Source organism: Psammomys obesus, unplaced genomic scaffold (genome assembly GCF_907164565.1).
Source record: "Psammomys obesus unplaced genomic scaffold, mPsaObe1.curated_primary_1811, whole genome shotgun sequence".
Classification (NCBI taxonomy): Eukaryota; Metazoa; Chordata; class Mammalia; order Rodentia; family Muridae; genus Psammomys; species Psammomys obesus.
In genome coordinates this window covers 8,302,997-8,329,138 of record NW_026585504.1, presented here as the reverse complement: position 1 = coordinate 8,329,138, position 26,142 = coordinate 8,302,997, and the positions used below count along the sequence as shown (strand labels likewise).

General features: G+C 45.7%; 1 protein-coding gene across 1 annotated transcript in view; it reads left to right on the top strand.

The window, feature by feature from the left end:
• Window positions 1–26,142, top strand: part of Acoxl (acyl-CoA oxidase like) — a 187,415-nt gene that overhangs the window by 150,359 nt on the left and 10,914 nt on the right. Inside the window, exon 9 of the mRNA XM_055605271.1 lies at window positions 18,353–18,454. Within this exon, the coding sequence (XP_055461246.1) occupies window positions 18,353–18,454 (102 nt within the window). The remainder of the gene's footprint in view (window positions 1–18,352; window positions 18,455–26,142) is intronic.

Sequence of the window (26,142 nt, the reverse complement as noted above, 5' to 3'; positions counted from 1 at the left end):
TGTGTGTGTGTGTGTGTGTGTGTGTGTGTGTGTGTGTGTGTGTGTGTGTTTGCAAGTTAGAAATCTGAAATTAGAAATTTGACCTGGATGACCAGCATTGACCTAGACAAGCCAGGGCATTTGGGCCCTCCTTGTAGGGAGAATTTCGGTTTCTTTAAAAACCCAGTTTTGCTTTGTGAATATGTTTTCATTTTAGTCTCAGGGATGGGATAAGCAGCAGGTGATTATGATTTGCCTTGTGCACTAACGACCTTTGCCAGCTGTGGATAGTTTAATTCTGGGGTCTCTGGAGAGGGTATAAATGGGAGAGCCTGAGAGGGACTGTGGTAGTCACTGCTGCTGCTGGTTCATGCTGGTTCATGCTGGTTCATGCTGGTTCATCCTGGTTCATCCTACTTCATCCTACTTCTGTGTTTGCTGCTGCGTTTGCCACTGTGTTTGCTCTTGCTGGATTGCTGGTTGGCCAGTTTGCTGGATGGCTGGATATTCTGACAACAAAAATTGGACTCGCCTCAAGGAACTCTTCCTTCCTTACCAGCAGGAAGTAGCCTAGGAGGTCTACACTCCTTTTCCCCCTCTGGCCTTCTTCTCTCTTACCTAGTGTTGAGGAGTTGGAAGGGATCAGGGTGGAGTGAGGGTTAGAAGGGTAGTAGGAATAAGAACCCAAAAAAATAGCTAAGCAAATATGCCAGCACCTCTTTCTCAGTCAAGCCCCAAATCCCTGCCTGCTATGGCTTAATCCTGGTTCTGTCTACCCTCTGCTTCCTGGTCCCATATGATAAAAGGAGGCCTCACTACACTCTCTGACATGAAGGCTGCCATACTTTCCACAACATGGTGAGCTACAACTTTGGAAACCATGAGGCCTAAACCTTTCCACTCTTCAACTGTTCCTGTTGAGCATTTCAGTCAGGGCTCTGGGAAGTGACTAATGCCCTCCCTCAATCAGACAGCTTGTCTCTCCAACTTCTCTCTCAGTCCTGTGAAGGCTTCTCAATCCCCATTCCCACCAGGTTCCCCCCAACATTTTTAAAACCTACAAGTCTTTGTAAAGTGTAGACTATAGATGGTCAGTCTCTTGGTGACTGTTTGTGTTTGGTGCTAGCCTGGAAGTTACCCCTCTTCACTTTGCTCTCGCACCTCATGCACTTTCTTACACATCTGATAGGCAGCATTTGTTTTCTTCCATCTGGGGAGTTAGGAGCCTCCCTGGGATTAAAACTTCTCAAGACCTTCACCTTCCAGGCCTCCCTTGGATTAGCTGGTAAAGCAAGGAGCATGCCCATGGGACAATGACTCTTCCCTAACAGCTCCTGGTTCAGGAGACCAGAGCTGAACTGAGGGAGACTTGGCGTATGCCATCCCTGAGATAAGACAGTAGATGCAAGATACTCTCCCAAAATGAAGCCTCCAGCTTGGGCCTGGCTCAGCTTCCCAGTCTAAGGACAGCTTGTGGGGGTGAAGGAAGACCCTGACATCTGTAGGAAGACCCGGATGTCACAACAGGTGGCCCACAGGAGCCATACTCGCTGTGAAAACAAGCAGATAAACACACCAACCAGTTGGGCCTTGCGCCTCTGCTCCCAAACTGCACACTTTTGGTAGGGCTTCCCACAGACCAACGACCACAGGGAGATGGCCTGTTCTCCAGAGTGCTGGCCGGGAGGGGAGCTGCCTCGGGGTGGGACAGTGATACTCCGCCTTAAGGAGACACGATGAGCGCCTCCCCTCTTTCCCGTCTACCTGGCAGCATATGCAGGGCCCGCTGAGGAGGCTGGGCACAGCTGTTGGGTGTGAGCCCCAGGCTGAGCAAATCCATGGAGAACATGGTGTGTTCACAGGGCCAAAGGCTTCTGGCAGCTTCCTTAGCATCACCCCACCCACAGAGCATTAGTGTGCCCCAAGTGCAAACAGGAACCTGGGCAGATGTGGAAAGACGGCCTCCCTCCCGCACACTGTCTTGCCACTAAGTCTGGCCAGATGCATCCGTTTTTGTTTTGTTTTGTTGGTTTTGTTTGTTTGTTTGTTTGCTTTTTTCCATCTACCAATGTTGTATGAGACCAGAGACACCAGAGCCTTTTCTCCAAACTAAAAATCTCCTAGCGGCAAACACCACCTGGCCCTTTAGCCTTCCACACTGACCAAGTCAACCTCTTGCAGAAGATGGCATTTTCTCCTAGCCTGGTGGAATCCTGTCAGGAATAAGGGCTTTCCCCGGGAACACAATGCCCATCCCTGTGCTTGAAAAGGGCTGTGCTGAGGAGAAAGGAAATTTTCCACATGACAGCCCCACTGCCCCGCGCCCCCTCCAGAAAGTTCAGAAACCACCCAGCAAGCTGTTTGCCTGGTGTTTCTTAACTTGTTGTTGTCACAAAGATTCCTTCTGCTTCGCCTCTCTCAAAGTTCCCCATCCCCCACACTGCCTGGCCCAAGAAGAGTGACTGAGCCATTCAGCATCCAGTGTGGGGCCGGTTGCCGAGCCTCCACACAGGTGCCCTTTGTGTCCTTTGTGCTTAGAAGAGACCTGTGGTTCCCAAAGGGTACTCACCACTGCAACTGAACCTCTGAGCAGAGCTTTCAGAGGGGACTGTCCCGCCCTGACAGGCTTCTGGCAAGCAGCAATTTGCGCCTGTCAAGTGGGCGAGGTGGGTTTTTCCCTCTTTCCTGCACTCTAACTGCTCTTTCTTCCTTTTCTCAATGTGCGTAGGAGGTAGCCAGTTTAAGAACCAAACCTAGCAACCAATGGTTAATTGCAAACACCTCTCCTCAAGCCCGGGGGCCAGATATGATGGCCTTTCTTCTGCAGGTGGCCCTTTTCAGGCCCAAAGACCCCGTCTCAGCTCTGGATCTTTGAAAGTGTCTCTAGTTTCCAGTTGGCAAAGGTTTCCCTTGGCCCCCCCAGCTGGGGCCCTTTAGGGGTTGTTGTGCAGGATGCCTGTCCCCCCACATGCGCAAGGCATGTCAGTCATCTGGGGCTGGTCATGGGATTGAGCCTCCCACACAGGAAGAAACGGGCTCTCATCTGAAGCTTGACTGCGTTGCCAGTCCAGGGTGAACTGTTCGGGTCTGTGTTCTCAATGAATCCTGTGAGTGCCAACGCCCAGTGTCAGGGACTGTGATGGTGGAAGGCAGCCTTCGGCCACTGTTCCGTTCCCATCATCTTCTCTACTCCTTGCAACCAAGGGCCACAGAGACAAGAGTGCATGTAAGATCACAACAACCCTAAGAAATGTTATGTAGCAAAGACTGAGATCCTATTATGTGGCTAGTAAGGCTTGATGTCTGCCTCCCTTGCAAAATGCTGTCTCCGTGCTTATGTATTTCAGACAGGAAATAAAATATGTGGCGTAGAAATCACATCAATGTCAGACCTTGACTCCCAGAAATAAATGTTTTTCTTTCCTTCCTGTATCTCCATGACACTTGAACCCCGCCACCTTCGTCACACCTTGAGGGGCTTCTCACAAGTGAATGTGACAAGATTCCTCAGGGATCTTCTTAAGCCACGCCCCCCCCAAGTCTCATCCTGATGTGATTTTAATTTTTGGAAGTGATCTCTGTACAGAGAACTAGCCTTTTGGCTCACAAGACTGAATAATGGTGGAGGATTGGACTCCTCAGTAAACAGGCAGAACAGTTATTCTCCTGGCTGCTGTACACAGTTGCCACAGTCTGACTTTCAGAGCACTTGTGAGTACCTAGTGTGTGTCGGGCTTTGTGCTAGGCACTGGGGGTACAAATGTCAGTAGGACATTAGCTTCTTTTACGTGGCCCTGGGTGAACAGAGGCACCGCTGTACTCCCACTGTGCTAACACCCTGGAGTAAGTCAAGCTCTGGGGGGGGTGGGATATTTGATAGTAGAGGAGCAGTCAGATACCCTCCAAGTCAACATGGGCTTAGAAAAGACTCCTCAGAGGACATGGCGTTGGAGCTATGTCTCTGTAGCTCTGCAGGAAATTAAATTTAGCTGACTGCGGGTTCCACAGCACTTACCAGTGTTGTTGACCTGACAAGATGTGTTCTGAGTTTTCCATTTAAGTGCACTGGTGTGTGCCTTGATGCCAAAACAGGGATTCTGGCAACTGCCTCCCCAGAGAAGGGTTTCCTAAGTATTTCATCCTCATCCCCACACCTAACCAGAGGCCACTTTAGACAGCAATGAGTCTTCCCTCCTTAGCCAGGAAAAATCTGGTTTTCTTGGGTAGATATCAAGACAGGTGTTTTGAGAGGGACTCTAACAGAAGCGGCCAGGAATAGTAGCCTTAGAACAGTTCTGAGAGTGTAGTCTCTAAGCCAGAAGCTGGGTGCCGAGAGGCAAGACCTGGAACCCTCTGACGAGAAAGGTAGAAGGTTTTTGTTTGTTTGTTTGTTTGTTTGTCTTATACCAAAAGGCCTGCTCTGCTGTGGATTTCTATACTCTGACTCCTCGAAAAGCTCCCCACTTAGGAGAAAGAGGCCAATGACATTCTGGTATGAACACCGTCAGGCTCAGGCTGCCCCTGTGCTCTGTCACCCAGGGGACACATACCCAGATGACAGCAGTTGTGAAGTTGTGGGTACATCTTACCAGTTCTTCCCCTTTACACTTCGTTGTCAGGCATCTAACTCAACAGCTAAGCAGAAAAGCAGCTAGACAGCAGAAATCTTCATGCCGGAGAATGCAGCAAGCTGCTCCACCAAGCGTGGCCGGCTTGGGTCTCTGGGGACCTACCCATGCATGTCAGGCACAGGAGCTGTAACGAGCTGGGCCTCCTGGCATACTCCGTCCCCCATTTCCTCCATGCACAGATGTACAGAGCAGATTTCCTTTCAGGCTGCAACTCTAGAAGACAGGGCAAGAGGAAGGTGGTCACTGGGAACAAAAAAATGACTAGCGTTTGGTTAGGAATCACATATGGGAAGCTGAGAGAGCCCTGCTGACACTTGCTCTTCCAGCGGTAAAATGGGGATCAGGATCTGAAGGACACAGGATCTGAAGTACCTTCTTTTCTGCACCCACTCCTGGGGTGGGTGGAGGAATCCACACGAGGCTTCCGTGCTGCAGGTCCAGCCTGGAAGACAGTCACACAGTTAGTTGCCTTGTGCCTAGAAGAACACGCATTTCCCAGAAGACAGCTAAGAGAATATCAGTGCTTCCATTGTGGGAAAAAGTCACATGGGGTGGCTGCCAAGGGGGCAGACCCCAGCACCTGCAGGAGGCAGCCGGCCACCAGTCCCATCTACACTCTGAGTAAGAACAAGAACTGTTTGAGAGTTCACGACTTCTGCCCTCTACACCTGATGAACTCTTCCTTTTGTCCTTACTAAATTTTAATTGCTTAAATTTGGTTGGTTCTATAATGTTTAAATGTCCATTGAGAGAGAGAGAGAGAGAGAGAGAGAGAGAGAGAGAGAGAGAGAGAAAGAAAGAAAGAAAGACCCACCAGGATATCAATGATAGTACAAGATAGGATGGGAAAAAGACTAGTTAGGTCTCACTCTTTCTGCTGCCAGACTCTAGGCAGGCAGAAAGAAGAAAAAAAATAGAGAGAAAGGGGAGACCAAAGGAAGGAAAGAAAGTCAATTGTTTTTAGACTAAAATATCAGGGGAAAATGGTCCACATGAAGGCACCAGCTCAGCAATTGCTGCCCCTTCTTGAATTCTCCTGATGCAATCTTTCTAACTTTGAGAAAATCTTTCTTTTTTTTGTCCCTTCTGGACTGTCAAGGGTTAGATGGGGACAAGACAACTTATATTCTGAAACCTTAGCCAGATGGGAAGGACAGCTAGGAATAACCCATCCGCAATAGTCTGATTAATATATTACATTCTAAAAGGGCTCCCACAGAGCAGAAAGCACCTAATGCCAAGACTAGGAGCAATTATGTGAACAAGACTGGCTTGACTTTTAAAGTAAAAGACCCAGATTGTATGAAAAGTCAGACTTCCTCATGCCTGTTATTTCTTTTAAATATAAGAAGTCACTTGAAAATAGATCTTAAAAGACAGACAAGCTGGGACCCCTGGGCATGGAGGGTACAGATAGAGCCCTCTGGGTTCCCAGGAAGCTTCATACCCCAAAATTGCTGAAAACAAAATAGAAAGAAAGATCACTCAAAATCTGGAAAACACTACTGTACATCGAAACAGCAGCATGAGGAAGAGGAAAAAGAGAAGGGAGAGGAGAATGAGGAAGAGGAAGAGAAGGAAGAAGAGGAGGAGGAAGAAGAGAAGGAGAAGAGGCCTGCTTACTAAAAGGTCCAAGAAGGAGGCAGTTTATAAAGAGAGTGACTCTGACATTAGTTCTGGAAGCCAGTACAATAAGGCACAAAACTAAGGAATACAAGCTGTACCCTTTTAGACAAGAAAGAAGAAAAGCGAACATTGACTTACATGTGGCATGCTTGCTTATCTGTTTAAAAAACTCCTGCCAGTTGTGTCCAACTGGCAGCAACATGCTAGGTGTGGCATGAGATAGCTATGACTGTACCCAACACAAAACAGTACACTTTCTAAAAGTTTCATGCTTTTATATATGTGCAACCAGTGTATGTATATATATATATATATGTATATATATACATACACCCTTCTCAAGTATAAACTTTGTAGATAACAATGTGTTTTACCACATGTCAAATGCTTAGACACAACTCTAAGGGATCTCAAAACAAGAAATGGGGGGGGGGGGAGGGCAGAGGAAAAAAAAAAGAAATTAATTCCTAGAACTAAACACTGACTCCACCAAAGCTATAAATACAAGGGCAACATGAAAATATTGATATTATTTTTGAGTACTGAAGATGAACACCTGGAAACTGAGTTTTTAAAAATACCATGTACAGTATCCAACAAAACAAAACAGAAAAAAGCAACAGCCCACAGCTAGCTAGTGATAAATCTACCACAACCTGTGTGGGGTTTGAATGTGTAAGGCTGATCTGAAATGCTGAACAATCAAACCAAAGTAGATCCACGTAGGTGAAGAGATGTATCAGCTAGAAGCTTCTACACAGTAACTACATAAGCTCTCTTTATCATGATCTACAGGTTGAGCATAATTTCTACAAAAAAAAAAAAAAAAACAAAACAAAACAAAAAACAAAACAAAACAAAACAAAAAAAACCTCCTACTGTTGGGTACAAAATCATCCTGAAATTTTTAAAGTATGACAGTTACCTAGAAAAGCCTCTGAAATCTTGAAGAGAAAATGACGTGGGAGTCAAAAAAGTTTCAACTGTTGTAATTAGAGTAATCAAGAGTACATTGTGGGTAGGTACGTGCTTATGCAATTCAAAAGATTATGCCAGGCTGGGGGATGCAGAAATACTTACACAAATAGGGCCACCTGGCTTGTACAAGTGGCAGCAGCAAATCCAACAAATGGTGCTGTGGTAATTGGGCACTCATAGACAAAATAAGATGAGGGAGAAGCCAAAGATGGTGGCAGTTAGGGATGACAGTAAGTTAGGCTGGGATCAGTCTGATTCTGGATTAAAACAATTCAAGGAGAAGAGCCTGAATGAACTGAGCACTTATCCACCAGTTTCGACTTCAATGCATGCAATAGGGTGTGTTTCTCAGCCAATGTGAGTCAGCTTTCTGAGACTGTAACAAATACCCAGACTAAGCATCTTAGATAGAGAAAAGGCTGGGGGCTATAGTGGTGCAGGCCTGTCAACCTGAGAGCTGGGGATACATCTCAGTGGGAGGATACTTGCCTCTCATGTGTGAGGCCCTAAGTTTGATCCCCAACACCACAAAATGAAAGGGTGGGGGAGAAGAGGTTAAAGCTTTATTTTGGCTCATGGTTTCAAAGGTTTCCATCCAGGACTGGTTGGTTGCCATGCTTTTGGGTATCTGGTTTGGGTATCTGGTTTGGGTACCTGGTTTGGTTGTGGTAGAGGAAAGCCATTCATCTCCAAGCCATTCATCCCAGGATGCTGGGATGGACAGAGGAGCCCGGCTCTCCAGCATTCTTTCCAGGGTTCACGCTGATGACCAGAGGATGTGCCACTATACTCTACTTCTTAAAGTTTCCAAATCGGACAGGAAACCTCTAAGATGCAGGCCTTTGTAGGACATTTAAGACCCGAGCTGTCACAACCAGCCTGCACAGAAAGCTCTGCAGGAGCCCCTGGCAGTACACCCTAACATGCGTGGCTAGTTGGTGAATTTGCTCACTCTCTTAGAGCATGGTAAACCATGCAAGGTGGAGAGTGGGTTTGCCAGCACAGGCCAGCTGTGTGAGCCCAGGTCGCAGGATGTCCTGTCAGCCTCGCTTGGGACTCAGACACAGCAGTACTGAGGTCTCTCTGACGTCCTGATTCTTCACTAGGTCAGACAAGAAATGGCCTCGGTCACCTTCTTCAGAGCTTTCTCTTGTCTTCCTTTGTGTTTATTGATTTCGTTCTCTGTGCTTTTCATTTTCTGTCATCTGGAGGCCAGGGTGGACCTGTGTCCAGGCCTAACAGTAAGACAGACAGCTCTAGGGAGCAATCCCTGCCCTTTGTGTTTGATCCACCATGACAGCAGTGTGTAGCGCATCCTGAAGAGAATTCACCTCGCCTACAGAACATGGTGCTAAATTAAGAACCAGCCAAAAAGCCCCACGGAAACTCCTTCCCCACTTTCCACTCCTAGAACACTCAGGATTGGGACAAGGTTGGTTTTTTGTGAAGTGGAGACACATCTCTAGATAGTTTGGAAACTAACCTTTAATTATAAACAGCTTCCTCAGGTGGTCAAATAAAACGACACTAAAATTGACACAACACTGCCTTTCTTGCTTTGGGGTTAAGTATGATTAAGACTGCCTTACTCAGCTCACAGCTGGGAGCTGGAGAGGACTGAACGGGGAACCGGGCAGCTCAGAGGTAGGCATTACTGTGGTCTGGCCCAATTTAAGACACTTTCCTGCTGTAGGGGATGCCCTTAGAAATCGCAAAGCTGGTATTTTCTTGCTAATGCTGACAGAAATTCCTTAAAGCAGGAGATCGCGCCGCCACCCATCAATTTTACAAGGCAATAACGGGGATCCCAAGCGGCTAAAGGCTGAGGCCACAGGCAGACCACTTCATCACTGTGAGAGAACTGGGTTGCTGCCGGGGGAGGCTGTTCTGCGAGCATGCTGCTCTTCCCCTGTGTTAATAAGCTTTGTTCATCTTCTCTGACACCACAGGCCGACTCGGTGCGTCTGCTTCATCTCCCGGCTTATTATACAGCTCAGCCTATGTATGTAGGCCACCAGCTTGTCATAAATTGCAGGCAGCCCCCTCACTTCTTTCTGTGGTGGGTCCCAGTGGACCTAGGCTCCTGGGAACCAAGGCTCTCCGAATTCATTGGTTTCGCAAAGACACACGGGGCCCGGGTACTGGCCTGGGCACAGTGGGGCACTCCAAGATGCATGAGGGTTTTGATCATGTTGTGGGCACGGAGTGAGTCACAAGGCCAGATATTTGCACCAGCAGGCAGATTGTGTAATGGGGAGGAAAAGCACATAGTTATGAGAACCCAAGAGGGAGGAAGCCGCATTCGTAGAGGGGTCCTTGGACAAGGTTTGAATCCAGAGACCTCCTGAGAATGTGGGCGTTTCAGCTAGGAGCTGCCATTTCAAAAAAGAAGGGTTTAGGCATGAAGTGGAAAGTGGAGGCTATAAAATACACACACATTCCACATTGTTGAGTGGAGGTGTGAGGAGCTCTCTGAACCCTGAAACACTCAAAAAGTAAAGCAAACAGGAGCTACGGCTGTGGCTGGCATGAGGGTTTCACTGTCAACTGCTTTTGTAAGAGGGAAGATACTACAAAATGGTGATACGCCGTCTGCTCGGTGTTCAGATCAGTAGCACACACAGCACCGAGAAACACACCTAATTGTATTGTCATACTTTTCAATGGTTGGTAGCACTGTAGGCGTGTTCACGCGTGTTCACAGCAGCGTCCCTGCCAACATGCAAGCAACACTTTGCCCTGTAGCCTCAGAAGGTCTGCATCGTGGAGGAAGAGTTTTCAAATCATATGATACTTTGTTTGGTTTTGAGACAAGGCCTCACTCTATGTCCAGGCCAGCTCAGGTGGAACTAGAACTAATGGTGATCCCTCTGTCTCGGCTCCCACACTTCCATTATAATCTTATGGGCTCATGGGTGGTCTGTCGCAGATGGAAATGTCACACTTGGAGTTTAATTTTTAAAAACATGTATTTTAAAGTTACTATGAAGCCTCATGATTTTGTTCAGGAATGTACAGAGCTGTGAATTTTGACACACACAGATTTGGGTAAATTTTCACAACCAGGACAAAACACAATTTAACCATTCTCAGAGATAGTCTTCTGCTGTGGCTTTACAATTCTTGTCTCCCCTTTCTCATGCCCCCTGGAAACCAATGATCTAGTTTCTGTTGCTATAGTTTTCCCTTTTTGAGAATGTTATGAATGGAAGTCCACAGCCTTAAACTTTTTATGTTCACATCTTTCTCTTAGCATCATCTGGCCAAGTTGTTTCAACCATAAAGGGTTAATTATTTTTTGTTGCTGAGTCACATTCTATTGGATGGGTCTATCACAGCTCATCTGTTCACTCACTGAAAGATATTTGGTAGCTGTAAATATTTATGCACAGACTTTTACGTGGACGTAGGCCTTTATTTCTCTAAGACAGCGTCTCTCAACTTCGGTGTCTCTTTGGATTATAAATGTCCCTCGTGTATTAAAGGTGTACTGCCCATGTTGGCAGTGTAAGAGATGAGACCTGCTGAAAGGCTTTAGGTTGTGTGTGTGTGTGTGTGTGTGTGTGTGTGTGTGTGTGTGTGTGTCCTGGAAAGGGTAGATGTGATCCCAATCTCTTTCTGTCTCTTTTATTTCTCAGCATATTTTGCTGTATCATATACTCTCCACCAGTGACTGAAGAATATCATCTCTGGACTAAAGAGTTCAAAACTGTGAGCTCAACTTAACTCTATTCCCTTATCAGTTGTTTAAAAACAGGTGTTTAGTACAGTAGCAGAGAGTCCTATACTCACGTGTGTGTACGTACTCAGCTCATCCCGCCTCGGTGTCTGGGAGGGAAGTGTTCTTACCCACTGCAGGCTGTTTGTTGGTATCCCCAGCTTCTACCACTGGATGCTTATAGAATTCCTCGGTATTGATGAGGAAAATGTCTACAGGCACTGCCAAGTGCAAATCGCATTCACGGTGAAGACCACCCCTCAAGGTAAGTACAGTGGGGCGATCTGTGGGTTGTCAGAATAAACACATTCTTTCATCCCCAAGCTGCCTTCAGTCAGAATCTTTAACGGAGGAACAGAAATCCTAATAATGAAGATAGCGGGGCTTCCTGCTCTTTCATTTCCGGGAAGACATTATAAACATTTGGTGTTATTCTTTTTTAGGTCTAGGTACAACTCACCAAAAGACCGTTGTGTTTCATGATTGTTTTTCAAAAACTTTTAAGTGATGGATTCAATTTCTTTAATCTTTTGTAAAACTCTTCTAGTTAACTAGTTCATCTTGTGTGATTCTTCATGACATAGAACAGTCTATAAATGGCTCTGTTCTAAGTTGGCATATTAGCATGAGTGAAGGCCATGGTTTCCCATTCTTACTTCTGCTCCTTCATATCTTTTCTTAATAACTGGTGTTTCTATTTTCATGTTCTTAAGCTCATTAGAATTGTGTTAATTATGTTGATCATTTAAGATAACAAATGTTGGTTTTCACATATTTATCTCAATTGCTTTTCCATTTTCATTTCTATTGTCCCTTTTTTTATATTCTGCATTTATTTCTGTCAGGTTGCTTTGGATTTATTTTACTCTTGGTTTTCTTAGGTTCTTGAAGTGAAAGCTTCCCTCAAACTTCTCTTTTTTTAAACTAAAATTTTGTATTTGCCTCTGAGAACTACTTTCTCTACATCATACAAGGATTTGCATATTTTGAGATTTATTTATTTATGAATTATTAAGAAGGGTACAGTTTAGTCTCCAAGTGTTAAAAGACCATTTTGGTTTAAATTGTTGCTATTGGTTACTTGGTCAGGCCTACAATAATTACAGTCTATACAATGTTTTAATATAAAAAATCAAACTACAGAACAAAGAAAACATCTGGAAATAAGGGAAATTACATCACAATAAAAAGAGTGATGAAACAGGAAGACTCAATAATGCTATTGTGAATTCACTCACAGATATTTAAAATACATGATTTGGAGGCTGGGGAGATAGCTCCGAGGGTAAGAAAACTTGTTCTGCAAACACAGAACCTTAATTCTTTGAGAGCCCACGTGAAAGGCTCGGCATAGCTATCAGCACCTGAAATCGCAGTGTTGGTGGGGCAGACAGAGGCAGAGCCTAAGACCTCAGTTGCTATCCTGCCTAGAATAGCCAGTTCCTGGTTCAACAAGACACCCTGCCCTGAGGCAGTAAGACTGAGATCAATAAAGACAGCCAACATCCTCTCTGGCTGCCACACCTGTGTGTATGCATGCCCATACACTCAGGTAACACACACGCACAACCATATAGAGAAACAAATATATATGTACAAAATGCATTTGTATTATATGTATTACATATCATTTATTATGTGATATATACACATACATATATTATGCACATATGTGATACAAGCCCAGAAAGAACAAAAATGATATGTGATGTTTGCATTTTTAATTGTTAAAATTGTTCTTATGATCTAGGATATGGTCTGTCTTGCTGACTGGTTCAAATGCCCTTGAAAAACAATGTGCTTTATGCCACTGTGGGATGGAATGTTTCGTCAGCAAGATCCAATTGGCCAATAAAATCTTAAATTCTCATGACTAAAAAGTCTAATGGTGACACTTTCAGTTACATTTGTGGATCTGTCCCCTTGTCCCTTTGCGCTGTCTGAATGCCTGTCCTTTATTCCCCGTGTTCAGCTGCATATCTGCACGGCCTCCTCAGTCCTCCTCCTCATGATGGGATTCTCTCTGTACTCTTGGATGTTTTCCTTGCTCTCAAGTCTAATTTGGCTGATTTGACAGAGCCACTGAAGGTTTCACTTTTGCATGGGTTATTCCATCACCATGGTTTCCGTTCACGTCTATCATACCTGAAGTGATTTGTATACAAATTAGATTCTTAATTTTGAGAGAGCCACAGAGGACCCTAGTCCAGTTCCCAGCATCCAGATCAGATAGCTCCCATCCACCTGTAACTTTATCTCTTCTGGTGGCCTCCTCAGGTACTGAACTCATGTGTGCCTCTGTCTGTTGGTCTGTCTGTCAGTCTGTCCATCTCTCTCAGACACACAGACACTTACTTTAATTATTTTTAAACTTTGAAAAATCATTTTGAGAACCCCTGTTTTGATTAATGTGTTTAGAGAAATTACATTTACTGATGTCTATGGCCCTTATTTGATGTTTCTGTCCACCATTTTATTCTGTTTCTATTTGTTTCTTCCAATATCTGTTTCTTTGTTTCCTCTTACATACTGCACTAACCTGCCAGCACCATTCCATTCAGACTGTCTGCTTATCTGCCACTCACTGGCCAAGCTAGTTCTTGTATTCTCCTGTGTTCTCTAGTTCTGTTTTCCCAGTCTTTTTGGTGCTTGGCATTATTGGTGCATATACGTACACCTATGCCTGAGCTCCACAGTGCTGTGGGTCTGTTCCCCCAAGCTCATCTTATCAATGTTCTTCCTGCCGCTGTCTGGTTTCCTGGGGGCTCCCTCACCCCTTCCAGCTGGAAAGCAATGACTTAGCCTGCTCCTGTGCACCTGCCTTGACGATTAAAGGGGGAAAAGGGCACTCAGGGAGGCAGAGGCAGGCTGATCTCTGTGAGTTCAAGGCCAGCCTGATCTACAAAACAAGTCCAGGACAGCCAAGGCTACACAGAAACCCCATCTCAAAAAACAAAACAAAATAAAATAAAGAACATTTTAAGTAAATAAATAGAAAAAGGGCTCAGCTACCACCAATTCAGCTTTATGTGCTGTAAATTTTGGCCTTCCCCAGTCTAGTTGACACGATTTATTTTTCAGAATTTTCAGATAGTTTCTCTCTTCATATGTTCTGGGAAAAATCACCTACTTCACTGTCTTAATTTCTACTCTCTTTCTGTGACAGAACCCTCTGACAAAGGTGATTTAAGAGAGGAAGGACTAAGTCAGGCTTACAATTTAAGATTATGGTCTGGTCCATTCTGGCCAGGACATCAGGGCTGCAGGAGCTTGGAGCAGCTGGTCAAATAGATCCACCATCAGGAAGCAGACAGCAATAGCGGCATGTTGCTCTCAGCTCCCTTTCCCTACATGCATAATCCAGACACCAGTGGGGAATGCTGCCACCCAAGGTGGACAGGTCTTCCCACATCATATGACACAATCAAAATAATCCCCACAAGCATGACCAGGGACTTGTTTCCCTGGTGACTCCAGATTCTGCAAAGTTAACACTAACCATTACAGTCATCTAACCCCAAACTAGAGCCTGTATTTTTTTTTTTAAGTCATCTCATTTCTTTCATTAAGCTCTGAGGAGTAAAGGTCCTATGGTAAGCAAAACTTTCCAAATTTGGATGTCATATGGTACCAGGTGATTGAACCAAAATCTGTGGTGATTTTGCAGGGTGTGAGGTAGGGCACACCATGGAGACAGCTTTAAAAGAACACATTTATAAGTAGCCACTTAGGGACGTACATATGTCTTTATGAGTTGGCTGAAAGCTTATCATAGTAGAAAGAGAGTGGAAGTGTTAAATGATAAAATATTTTTTATAAACCGAGCTCACATTGTACTTTTTCTACTCATTTATATGTGACTGTGTGAGAGCGCTCTATATTTTACTTTGCGTATAAGAGCGTAGAGTACAAACTTAAGGCGGTAATGAAGCTTCAGGGACCATGGAGATGAGGTGACGACATCTCGATACATTTTCTCCTTTCTGGCGTCTTAAAAAGAGAATGAATGTCTAGAAGCCGTCAGGTTCAAGGAAGCATGAAAACTAAGCTGGCAGGTAGAAGAGGTGGCTCAGCAGTGAAGAGCACTTGCTGCTCATATCATATGACTTACACCCACCTAAAAGTCCAGTTCTAAGGGATCCGACACCCTCTCCTCGTGTCTCTGGGCCCCCACACACAGTGTGGCAGACACGTGTACATAAATAAATAAATAAATATTAAAATAAGAAATCCAAAGTTTGTACCGTAAGAGGAAAGTAACATGTAACGCTGAATATATTAAAGACAAAAAGGCCGGGTAGAGGTACTTGAGAGGCAGAAACGGGCAAATTTATAGGAATTTGAGGCCAGCCTGGTCTATGTACTGAGTTCCAGGCTGGCCTGGGCTACATAGTAAGACCCTGCTTCAAATAGAAAAATAAATATATAAAACGACGGAAGGGAGAGCTAGAGAGAGTGTTTAAAGAGCACTTACGGTGCAAACATGAGGATCGGGGTTTAAGTCCCCATGTGAAAAGTTATTAAGGGGTGGACAGGCAGGTCACTGGGGCCTGCTGGCCACCAGCCTCACTCCAGGTTCAGTGAGAAATTCTGTGTCAAGACAATAACGTAGAGAATGATGGAGCAGGACAACCACCTGACACACCCTCAGCCTTTGTATGTTACGTGCATGGGAACATAGACCAAACACACATGAACATGTACACACGCACATGTGCGTGTGCACACACACGCACCTCGGGGCAGGGAGAATAAGTATGAAAGTATCTATATTGCTGGGTGGTGGTGGCAGCGGTGGCACACACCTTTAATCCCAGCACTTGGGAAGCAAAGGCAAGTGGATCTCTGAGTTTGAGGCCGGCCTGGTCTACAGAGTGAGATCCAGAACAGCCAGGGCTACACAGAGAAACCCTGTCTTGAAAAAAAAAAAAAAAAAACAAGACAAACAGACAAAAAAAAATATATCTATATTGTTAAAGTCTGGTATTTGGAAGCAGTCACAGACTCCTGATTTGTTTTTCAGGCAGAAGTCAATAGTAAATAGTGTGACTCGCTGTAGACAATCCCTGGCAGTCCCTTTCTTGGACCCTAGACAGAACCAAGCAGGGTATCTCCATATCTCTTGGAGCTCATCTGAGCTCATTCACAGCCTCGGTCCCCAAAGAGCTTAATGTAAATGACTCTTCCAGCACTGAGAGGCCCTGAAGAGCTAGACACAAAAGGAACTGAGGCTAGACCATTGGCCCCTCTACCTACATGTGCTTCTAGATGCACAAAGAACCAGCACTCATCCTGTTGACAGGGACAAACTGAGAGGGTGGCCTCTGCAGAGTTTAAACTACCTTCACCAAACAAGGCAAAACTTGAAAGCCTGCTTACCCAACTGAAGAAAAGCAGACAGTAAGCGCATGTGAGTCTGGTATAGCCGGTGGTGGAACGTTGTGTGGACAGACGCTGGCCTGCCGGTAGCTTTCTGTGACTGTTTGGACTTTGATTTGAATTGGCAGGACTGGATGAGAGGCTGACGATCCAGGGAGAGCCGGGATTGTGATGAATGTCTTGTCTTCCCTCCAGTGTGACCCCCTTCTCTACCCTGCTATATCCTTGGGAAGCTGACCTGCTTGGCTTGCACGGATGCAGCCTGTGTTAGTTTCTTTCCTGTTGCTGTAACAAAATACCCCGAGTAAATACTTTGTGGAGACTAGACATTTACTTGGCTCTCAGCTGCGCTGGAGGCTGGGAAGTTCTAAGGGTGTGGCGCTTACCATCTGCTCAGAGTCTGGTGAGGGACCGGCTTCGTGCTTCATCTTAACGTGGAAGAGAACGCCACAGGGCAAGAGTTCCAGTTCTGTTTCTTCTTCCTATAAAAGCCATCATGTTGAGCTCATCCTCAAGACCTCATTTCAGCCCCAATTCCTTCCAAAGGCTCCACCTCCAAGTGCCATTAACAGGTGAACCTGAGGATTCTATCTCCGACAGGGGGACTTCCGGGAAACGCGTTCAAACCATGGCGGATCCTCTTCCGTTCAGCTCTGTTGGGTTCAGCTGGGGATTCAGGAGGAACAGTTGACAATCAGAACCTCCCTGTCTCCTTCTGCCTTCCCGAGGGGGGCGCACCGTGGCGGAGGGCTTGGGCTCTTCTCACAGTGCCCCTGTTTGCACGGCTCTTTCAGACTGTAGCAGTCTGAAACTTTAAAACTTTTTCGCTTTAACCTTCCCTCCTGGCTCGGCTCACAAGTTTCCGGTTGTAAGGAACGCCACTCTCCCTTGTGTTACCCACCCATACTGTGTACATGCACATGTGTGTACCTATGTATGAAGACACACTCACCCATGCACGAACATATGGGGGGCAGAGGTCGATAGTGGGCATCTTCTTTAACGGGCTTTCTCCTCACTTTCTGAGGCAGGGTCCTTCACTGAATCCCCTGCCTCCACCTCCCAGCTCTGGGATTACAGGCCTTCTCTACCGAAGCCAGCTTTTTGTTTTGTTTTGTTTTAAAGTGGGTGGTGGGAATCCAAACTGAGCTGTTCCACATGGAAGACAAGCCCCCTGTCACCGACTGTGTCCCCACCTAAGCCATTATCTTTTAGAGACACAAAGGTGAGGGGCGTTTGTGGGTGAAGCGTTTGGGCTAGGCTTTGAGGGGACTTGCGTGGGAATGGAGATGAAACGAGAAGACCAGAGGTCTGACTACTGACGCTGTGATGGAGACACCAAGGCCCTTGCCCAGGACTCCCCCACATTCTGTGTGAACTGAAATCATGGAACATTAAACGGTGAATGAATGAATAGTTAAACGAAAAACCACTCTGCCTCTGGAAAGCTAGCTTTTTTCTTTCTTTCTTTCTTTCTTTTTTTTTTTTTTTTTTTTTTTTTGCTTGCTGGCTGCCTGTGATGTCACTCAGGGTACTCGGTTTCAGAAACATAACAGGAAAAAAAAGCATACTGAGGCAAGATGTAAATGAGGAATGCTATTTTTGTCAAAGCTTAATGAAGTGATGCTCAATGGAAAATACTGAGACGGCGTTGCTGAGTATTTTTCATGAATGAGAAGGGAAGCAGACAGAGCTGCATATGTGTTTCACAATCTATTCTGTTGTGGACTTCCAAGTCCCCTGGGTGGAGAGGGTATGGGGGAAGCCACATGTGAGCCAAGGTTGATGGTGTGCTAATATTTCTTGACTTAAAATGATGCAGGGGACCTCACTATACTGTCTATTCTACTTTTAGATTTGCTCTCAAGGTTCATTGGAAAGTGTGTGTGTGTCTTTAGACTTTGTTTCCAAATCATGTCCCTTTTAACTAAGGACTTTCTAGTGTTAGAAAATGTGATGTGATGTGATGTCACCTCTGATTCCTTACAGTCTCCATTTCTTCCTAACGTTTGCTTCTTTCCTGTCTTTTCTTACCCTTCAGTTTTGTCTGCTGTATGGAACAAAGCTGGTGTTCCAGGAGCGAGGCTGGTACTTAGAGCATAAATACCTGACTCCCACGGCCAGCATGCGCATCAGGGCTCAGGTAAGAGTCTCCAGAGCAGAGAGGACCCTGTGCAGCAGCCTCTGGCTCTTTGCTTTTCTGGGAAATGTTGCTGTTCTGTTACCAGTTTCTGAGCACTGATTTTAGGCCTCTAGGACTATGCATAGTTTTTCAGTCTGTAATGAGTTTATCAAGTGACAAGGACTAACTCATGGGACTCCTGACATTGAAAGCAGAGGCGTGTGTTGGTAGGGGTGGGTATTAACTCATTTTTCTACTCCTTCCAAAGCATATTAACTCATTCTTCATTTTCAGAAGAAGATCCTGTGGTATTTTTATGTCCATAGTGACAGTGGAGGTGAAGAGCTACTTAGCACCTGAACATAAGGTGGGACCATTAGCCCATCCCAAATCACTGCTCTAAGGATGGAGAGCTCAGACAGCAGCGACAGCAGCAGCAAAGCCTATTCCTAGCACACCTCTTCTGCAGAAGCACAGAGGTGGAAGACTCAGCCTGAACATTGTTCGGAGGGGCTTGGTGTAGTGAGAGATTCCATACAGACTGTGGTTAATGGGCCCAGGAACAAGTGGAGAAAATGGATTTTTTCTTTGCTAGCAGTTATCATCTGCAAGTAGCTTCTTCGTTGGGGGGGGCGCTCTCCCCTCTCAGTGCTGGGATCCGGCTGCCTTGTGTGGGTCTCGTGCAGGACAGCACTTTCTCTGTGAGCTCATATGAGCATCACTCCTATTGCCTGGAGGATGGTGTTCCTTAGAGTCATTTATTGCCTCTGACTCTCACAGTCTTTCCACCTCTTCCTCCACATAGGCCCCTAAGTGTCAAGGGGAGTTTGATAAAGACATCCTGCCCAGAGCTGGGTGCAGTGGCCCAGTCCTGTAATCCCAGCACTTGGGGAGGCAGAGTCAGGCAGAGCTCTGTGAGTTCGAGGCCAGCCTGGTCTACAAAGTAAGTCCAGGCCAGCCAAGGCCACACAGAGACTGAGTGTTCCAATGTCTCTCATTATCACACGGCGTCTGGTTGTGGTTCTCTGGGTTAATTCCCATCTACTTCGAGAAGATGTTTCGATGATGCATCTCCTAAGAGATGCATCCTATGCTACTGCTGTAGAGGCTTCTTAAAATATATGCATACAGGAAAGGAATCCAAATGGAGTTAACGTATAATAAGGAGGACAATGCCCCAAGTAGACTTCTTATGCCACCAAGTAAAAGCTTGTGCCAGGAGTTGTTGGCCAAAGGGGTCCCGTGGATCCCCCAGACATCACAGGTTATTGCCAAGGCTATAAATCATGTTTCACAACTGATAGTAGGGCCCTACTTCTGAGGACAACACATATGTCATTCATTTTTATTTTACATGTATGAGTGTTTACCTGAATATGTGTTTTGCACCATGTGGTACAATGCCCTCAGTGGCCAGAAATGACACTGAATCCCATGGAACTGGCGTGTCAGACAGTTATAAACCACCTGGTGAGCGCTGGGAATTGAACAGATATCCTGTGAAAGAGAAGCCAGTGCTGTAACAGCCGAGCCAACCCCTCTGGTACATAAACTTTGAAGCACGCCTGAACAGTAAGAGAAGCAATGAAGAGATGGCAGCTGGCTTTGGTGGGAACATTTCACAAAGACAGTGCTCATTTTGGGCTTAACTTAAAAAAAAAATCTACATGCAGAAGAGCGAATAGAAACATGGGAAGAGCCAGAGAACCAGGACACGACTCAATAGTGTCTCCTAGAAATGACAGGAAAGCTGCACCATGAAACCTCAATAAAATGGCCACCTGAACAAGACTTGCAGAAAGACAACAGTTGGCATGGCAACACGGATGAGGGAAATCTCACAAGGCCCCACCCCTAGGTGAAGAGCTCTAGGAAATCAATGGCTGCAGAGAGAGAGTCAAGCTCACGGTTGGTCATCTAAGCCCAAGCTATTACCCCTAAACATATGTACCTAGGCACAACAGTAAGTTGACTCAGTAGGTGTTTTACATGAGTATATGCATGTATGTACGCATGTAACAGTAATAACTAAAGAAGAGGGCATGAATTTGGGAGGGAGTGTGGGGCCACGGGAGGAGTTGGAGTGGGGAAAGGAAGAGGTGGGGTGATGCAAATGCAGTATTTATGAAGTTCTCTAGGAAAATTTTAATTAAGAATATTGTATGAGGGACTATTTGAATCTACGCCACCAGTAATGTAGAATTTTTTAAAAAGTACAACAGGGGAGGGCTGAGTCGAGACCAACTTTTGTGTAAGGCACGGAGTACTCTTGTGTTCCTGTAGTACAATGTGATTTCCACATTCGTCACTGGTGGGACCCTCACAGCATCCTGGAAGATGCTCAGGAAGGAGCCGGCCTCCTCAGAACTACCTTTCTCTGGAAGGCCAAGTGCAGAGGCCTCCTTGCTGAACGGCAACTTGGAGCAGGCAAGGGCTCTCAAGAGAGAGAATGAGGAAGCTAGCACACCTCCATCACTCCTCACCTCCATCATACCCCTCTGCAAGGACCTCAGGTCATTGAGCTTTTATCTGAACAGGTCCCTGCTTTCTTTGTTGTGTTCCCTGGAGCACTTTTCAGTTTCTACTTCCAAGATATATTTAACGTTGTCCTTTATTTCTTTTCTCTATACATTAAAATACTGTTGTTTTATAGCCTCTAGCTAACAATTTCAGGTTTTATGTCTTTAGGCTTTTATTTCCTTCTCCTACTGGGTCAGCTGTGTGTCCAGTTATCTTCTGTGTGAGCTGCTCAGTGTTTCTGAGCAATGACCTATGTGATTTATGTAAAGTCAACTGAAATTATTGTATTTTACAAGGCACTCAGATGAGGCCAGCCTTCCACCAAACGTCTTTCTTCAGGTTTCTTCCAAAGACTCGTAGAGTTCAGGGAGAAATTACCTCACCTGCCTGTTCCCTAGCATCCCAGTTTGCTGTGGGAAGGCTCTCCTGTGAAGACTTTTACCTGGAGCTGTGTCTGGTGCTTTACTGTCACTGCCTCCTGCCCTCTCAAGCCACTTTCCCACCGTCAAGGTCAAAGTTCAGATCTGCTGGAAACGGCACATTGCTTCAGGGAAAATACAATTTTCTTTCTAATTTCTCCAGGTTCCCTTTTTTCTTAAAACTGCTTTTTTTTTTGTTTGTTTGTTTTTTGTTTTTTGTTTTTTGTTTTGTCAAATCAGTGATGCTTTGAAGATGTTTCCTATAATTTCTTCAAATACTTTGGTTAATATTCAGTGGAGAAGTTGGTGTGGGGAAGCGACGATGACATCCACTTTCAGAAGCAGCCAGCCTATCTGGTGTGTCATTCCACACAGTCCTACAGCCCTGTGGATGGTTTTTGTTTTTCCTCACCCACTGATGAGGAAACTGGGGCTCAGAGAAAAAGAGTAAGCAGCCCAAAGTTAGAGAAACCTGCACTTTCTCACTTCCAAGCCTCCTTGTTAATGTGCTTGCTAAAAAAAATGGCACCAGCAAGCACCAGCCTATGCGCCTCAAGCTCAGTCTTGGCTTCTAGCCACTTGTTGAGAAAAGAAACAATAAGTCTTAGAAAATGGCTGGAGCTGAAACAAAAAGTACAAATAACGGAGGCTGGAGAAATGGCTCAGCACCCTCTGTCACCCTCCTCTGTCCTCTGAGGGCACTGCTCTCGACGTACACACACCCACACACAGATACGCTCACACACACAGAATTCAAACATTTTTAAAGACATAAAATATGCAGAGGAGGAACCTGGCAAATTTCACCTTGAGCAAGTAATGTCACTCTCACTAACAGGAGGATGTGTTCTCGGCATGTGCTTCTGATACCATATGCTAAGGAAGCACTCTGTCCTCTCTCAACCGCATAACTCTAGAAAATAAACAGCAGGCAAAGCCAAAGTGAGAAGAGGTCTATACAGCATGACCAATGTGCCCCAAAGGCAAGAAAAAAAAAATGGAGACCCTCTCAGACCAGAGGACAGACGGCCGTGTGTGAATGAGGACCAAACTCTGGAGCAAAAACAGACTCCGGTAGAAAACCAGTGAGATCTGAACGGCAGCTGCAGTTTAGCTAGTAGCCGCGTACTAAGGTTGCTTTTAGTTTTTACAATGGGCCAGAGCTATGTGAGACATTAGCACTAGTGAACCGTGTAAAGGACAGAAGAGAACTCTCTGGATCATCTTCGGCTCTTCTCTAGAAATACAAAGGTGTTCTGGATTAGAAAGCTTACCAAGGCAAGAACAAAGCAATAAGTCTGGACCCATTCCAAACACTTAGGCTGTGCAGAACACCCGACTTACAGTGAAAAATGTGGTCTATCTATAGCTAGAAGTGCACATATTTGTACAAAAAAAATATGTTCTGTTCATTCTCACGAAGACCTTCAAGGTATAGAAGACTGATGGAATACCCATTTAATAAGTGAGTAAAAGCAACAGATAAGTTAAGAAGCATCCAAGATTCTAGCTCGGCACACAGGGCTAGGGAAATTACTTAGCTAGTACCTGCCTTGTGTGTAGGAGGACCTGAATTCAGATCCCATGTAAAAAGCTGGCAACGGTGGCACTGGGTATGTATGGCCATGGTGCTAGAGGAGGGGTAGAGGCAGGTGGAAACCCTGGAGCTGGCTGGACAGCCAGACCAGCTGGTCCAAGAGCTTGGTGAGGACCCTGTCTCCAAAGACAGGGTGAGGAGCAATTGAGAAAATAGTCAAAATTGGCCTGCACGTATGTACTTACAGTGTGGTGTAGGTAAAGAGCTCGCTGTGCATACACTGAACCATTTTTGCAGCCCCAGACTTCATTTTGATTGGATTCCAATCTCAGCTTCTGAAATCAGCAAATTTGAATACATACATATCTTTTAATTTAGCCCCAAGTCTCTTTGCTCACAGCATCCTTTGGAGTAAACTTAAGTTGTGAATGGAATAGTCTCATTTTACCCTCTGATCTGGGCACAGCCACCCCGCTCTGTCAGTTTCCACCAGCTCTGTGACTGTGACCCTCCATCAAGGATGCACAGAGAGGAATCAAGTGCAAGTGGCTGTGTGGTCAGATCGCACTGCAAAATCAACACCCAAGGAAGCTTTCCAGTTGGTATGTGTTGCTAGAACCACAGCTGTGGGCTGCAGATCAAAAGAGGCTCCTCTTCCATGTGGTAGAGATAATACTTAGCGAAATGTTCATTCGGGCTGTATTTGCTGCTGAACTCGAAACAGATTCGGTGATTCGCAGATGAGAAAGGACTTGCCAGGAATCAAAGGAGGCTTGGGAAACCTAAGTGTGGTGAGAGGAGGGCTAATCTCCTGCCTCTCAGAGGTGGTGAGGAATCATCTGTGAGAGCCACAGAGGTCAAACATGAAAAACTCACTCACAAAATGAGAAGAGAAATTCTAGCTGGGACTATATCCAAGAAATGCTGACACCCTAACCCTGCATTCAGACACACTGTACGACTCTACTTGAATGGACTTCTATTTTGAGTTAGGACACATCTCTGCTGGAGCTAAGCCTACCGGAGTCCTTCTCCCATGACTCTTAGGCTGCTTTTTCAGATGTACCAAGAGATGCGCCAGGCAGAGCCCATGTCTTGCTTTGCTTCCCTAGTAAGAGAAAGCAGAGCAGACCCAGCAGCCTTGCTCTGCCCTGCAGGAAGGGATGATTCATTTTCTCCCAGAATAGATGAGAGCTGCTGGGAGTCTGCTGTTGGTGTGTGATCTGGGCCCTTGGCTGCTCCTACTAGAATGACCCCTCGGGCCTGAGTTTCAGTTTCAGTTCAGTCAATCAAGTAGTTGAATTGCTGACGAGGGAAAGCATTCAAGGCTGATGATTGATGGGCCCTCCCAGTAGTTCCCAGTGCCACTGGCATACAGCTTTATTCTTAGCTATGGCTCGGAGTGAGAATACACAGAAGTGTGGTCAACTCCATGTCCCTGAAGCGGGGATCCCTGGGCTACTATTTGAACTGAGGAGATGGGTGATGCTCACTTATGACGTCTATACCTTACATGGTTTTTATTTATTTATACTTGGTGCATTGATTCGCTCAAGTCACTCTGATTTTGAGCTAAGGATAGACCATAAATGCAAATACTGCTCAGTGGCTAAAAGGTTTAGAACAGAAAAACAAACAAACAACAATAACAAATTAGGGAAAGAGCTGTGAGCCAGAAAGATGGTGTTGGGATAAGAGCCCTTCTCTTCAGCTTTCAGGAGGACGTATGGGCCTCCCTCAAAGTCATGAAGCTCAGACTGGGTTCCTGGAGATTTCACTTCCTTCAGAGGCCTCCTTGGCTCTTTTCCATGCTCTGTGGGGTGTTCTTTCTGAAGAACACTTACATTTCCCATCCCTGTTTCCTTTTGCCCAAGGCAGCTCGCCAGGTGTTCAGATGGCAAGGGCCAGTCCAGCATGCGCTGAGGTTTCAAGCAGTGACTGTTGAAAATGTCCACAGGAGTAGGAAACTGAGACAGGCCTCCTTGACCCTAAAGCCTCAGCTACTGCCCACACTCTGATTTTTCTCTGTAAGAAGTATGAGAAGAGATCCCTGCTTTCCACCAGTTTAAGCCCATTTGGTGTAGCTGCTGGCAAGTTGCTGAGGTATAGAAACCCCACTGGGACATCCCTGCCAAAGAGGAAAGGTAGTGAGAGCTGGTCTGCTGGGCACAGGAGGCATAGGTCCTGCCTAGGGGCCAAGGCTGAGGAGTAGGAAGTGATGTTTGGAGTGGTCTCATTGGACGTGTTACTAGAAAGGCTCAAAATCCTGTTGGAATGGAAAGGATAGCCAGAATGGGGCTGAACCCACTGTCTCTTCTCTAGGACTGCTGCTTCCCCTCCAGGGGGGAACGAGAGCATCTGCTAGCCAGCCATACATTCCTAGGACCAAAGACCTTAAAACAGAGAAAGGAAGACTATCAGTGGCACAGATCACTGCTAAGGGCTGGGGATAGCTCCTTTTTTCTTTACCTCCTGACCACTGTGTGCACCTCAGCGGCATAAAACACAAGCTTGGATTGATAAACGGTGTCATCCCACTGAGGTTAAGAAAATACAAGTAGGGTTTGGCTTCTTCAGTTCAACCAATAACAAAAACTCATGAGATGATACCACCAGTGCTGATTTTCACCTGGCAGCCGCCTGGTCAGACATCAGGCCCTCTCACAGGAGGGCTTTGTGCATCTGGGAAATGAACCAGATCAGTCAGAAGCAGCGTGTTGTAACTGCAATGGAGGCAAGTTATTTTGCAGATATCCAGCCTGGAGCATCGGCCTGAGCCCTCAGGGAGCTGCCCCAGGTGCTGGGCAGTCCGGACACTCTTCTGTACAAGGGCTCACACCCTCAACCCAGGAGTCACACATTTCCTACGGTTGAAATTTGTGGCTAAGGCTGATAGTGCTGTACCAAAAAAGACCTTCCAGGAGATGGATCCCACCAGACCCAAGTCACAATTCTGGACGATGATCTTAGTATGCCTGTAAAATGCAATGGATTTCACTTGAAACAGAAACAAATACTCCCCGGTGTATCCATTTTAAAATAGGTTAGTACACTTATAAAAGCAAATCTGCTTGTGGTGGTTCTTCATTTTCTGAGGGTCAGTCGCCTATTCCCTTTATTATTTTTAAAATTTTATTCATTTAATTTTATGTACATGTATGTGCCTGCATGGGCTTATGTTCGTTCATGCCGCACCTGAAGAGGCCAGTAGAGGGCGTTAGGTCCTCCAGAAG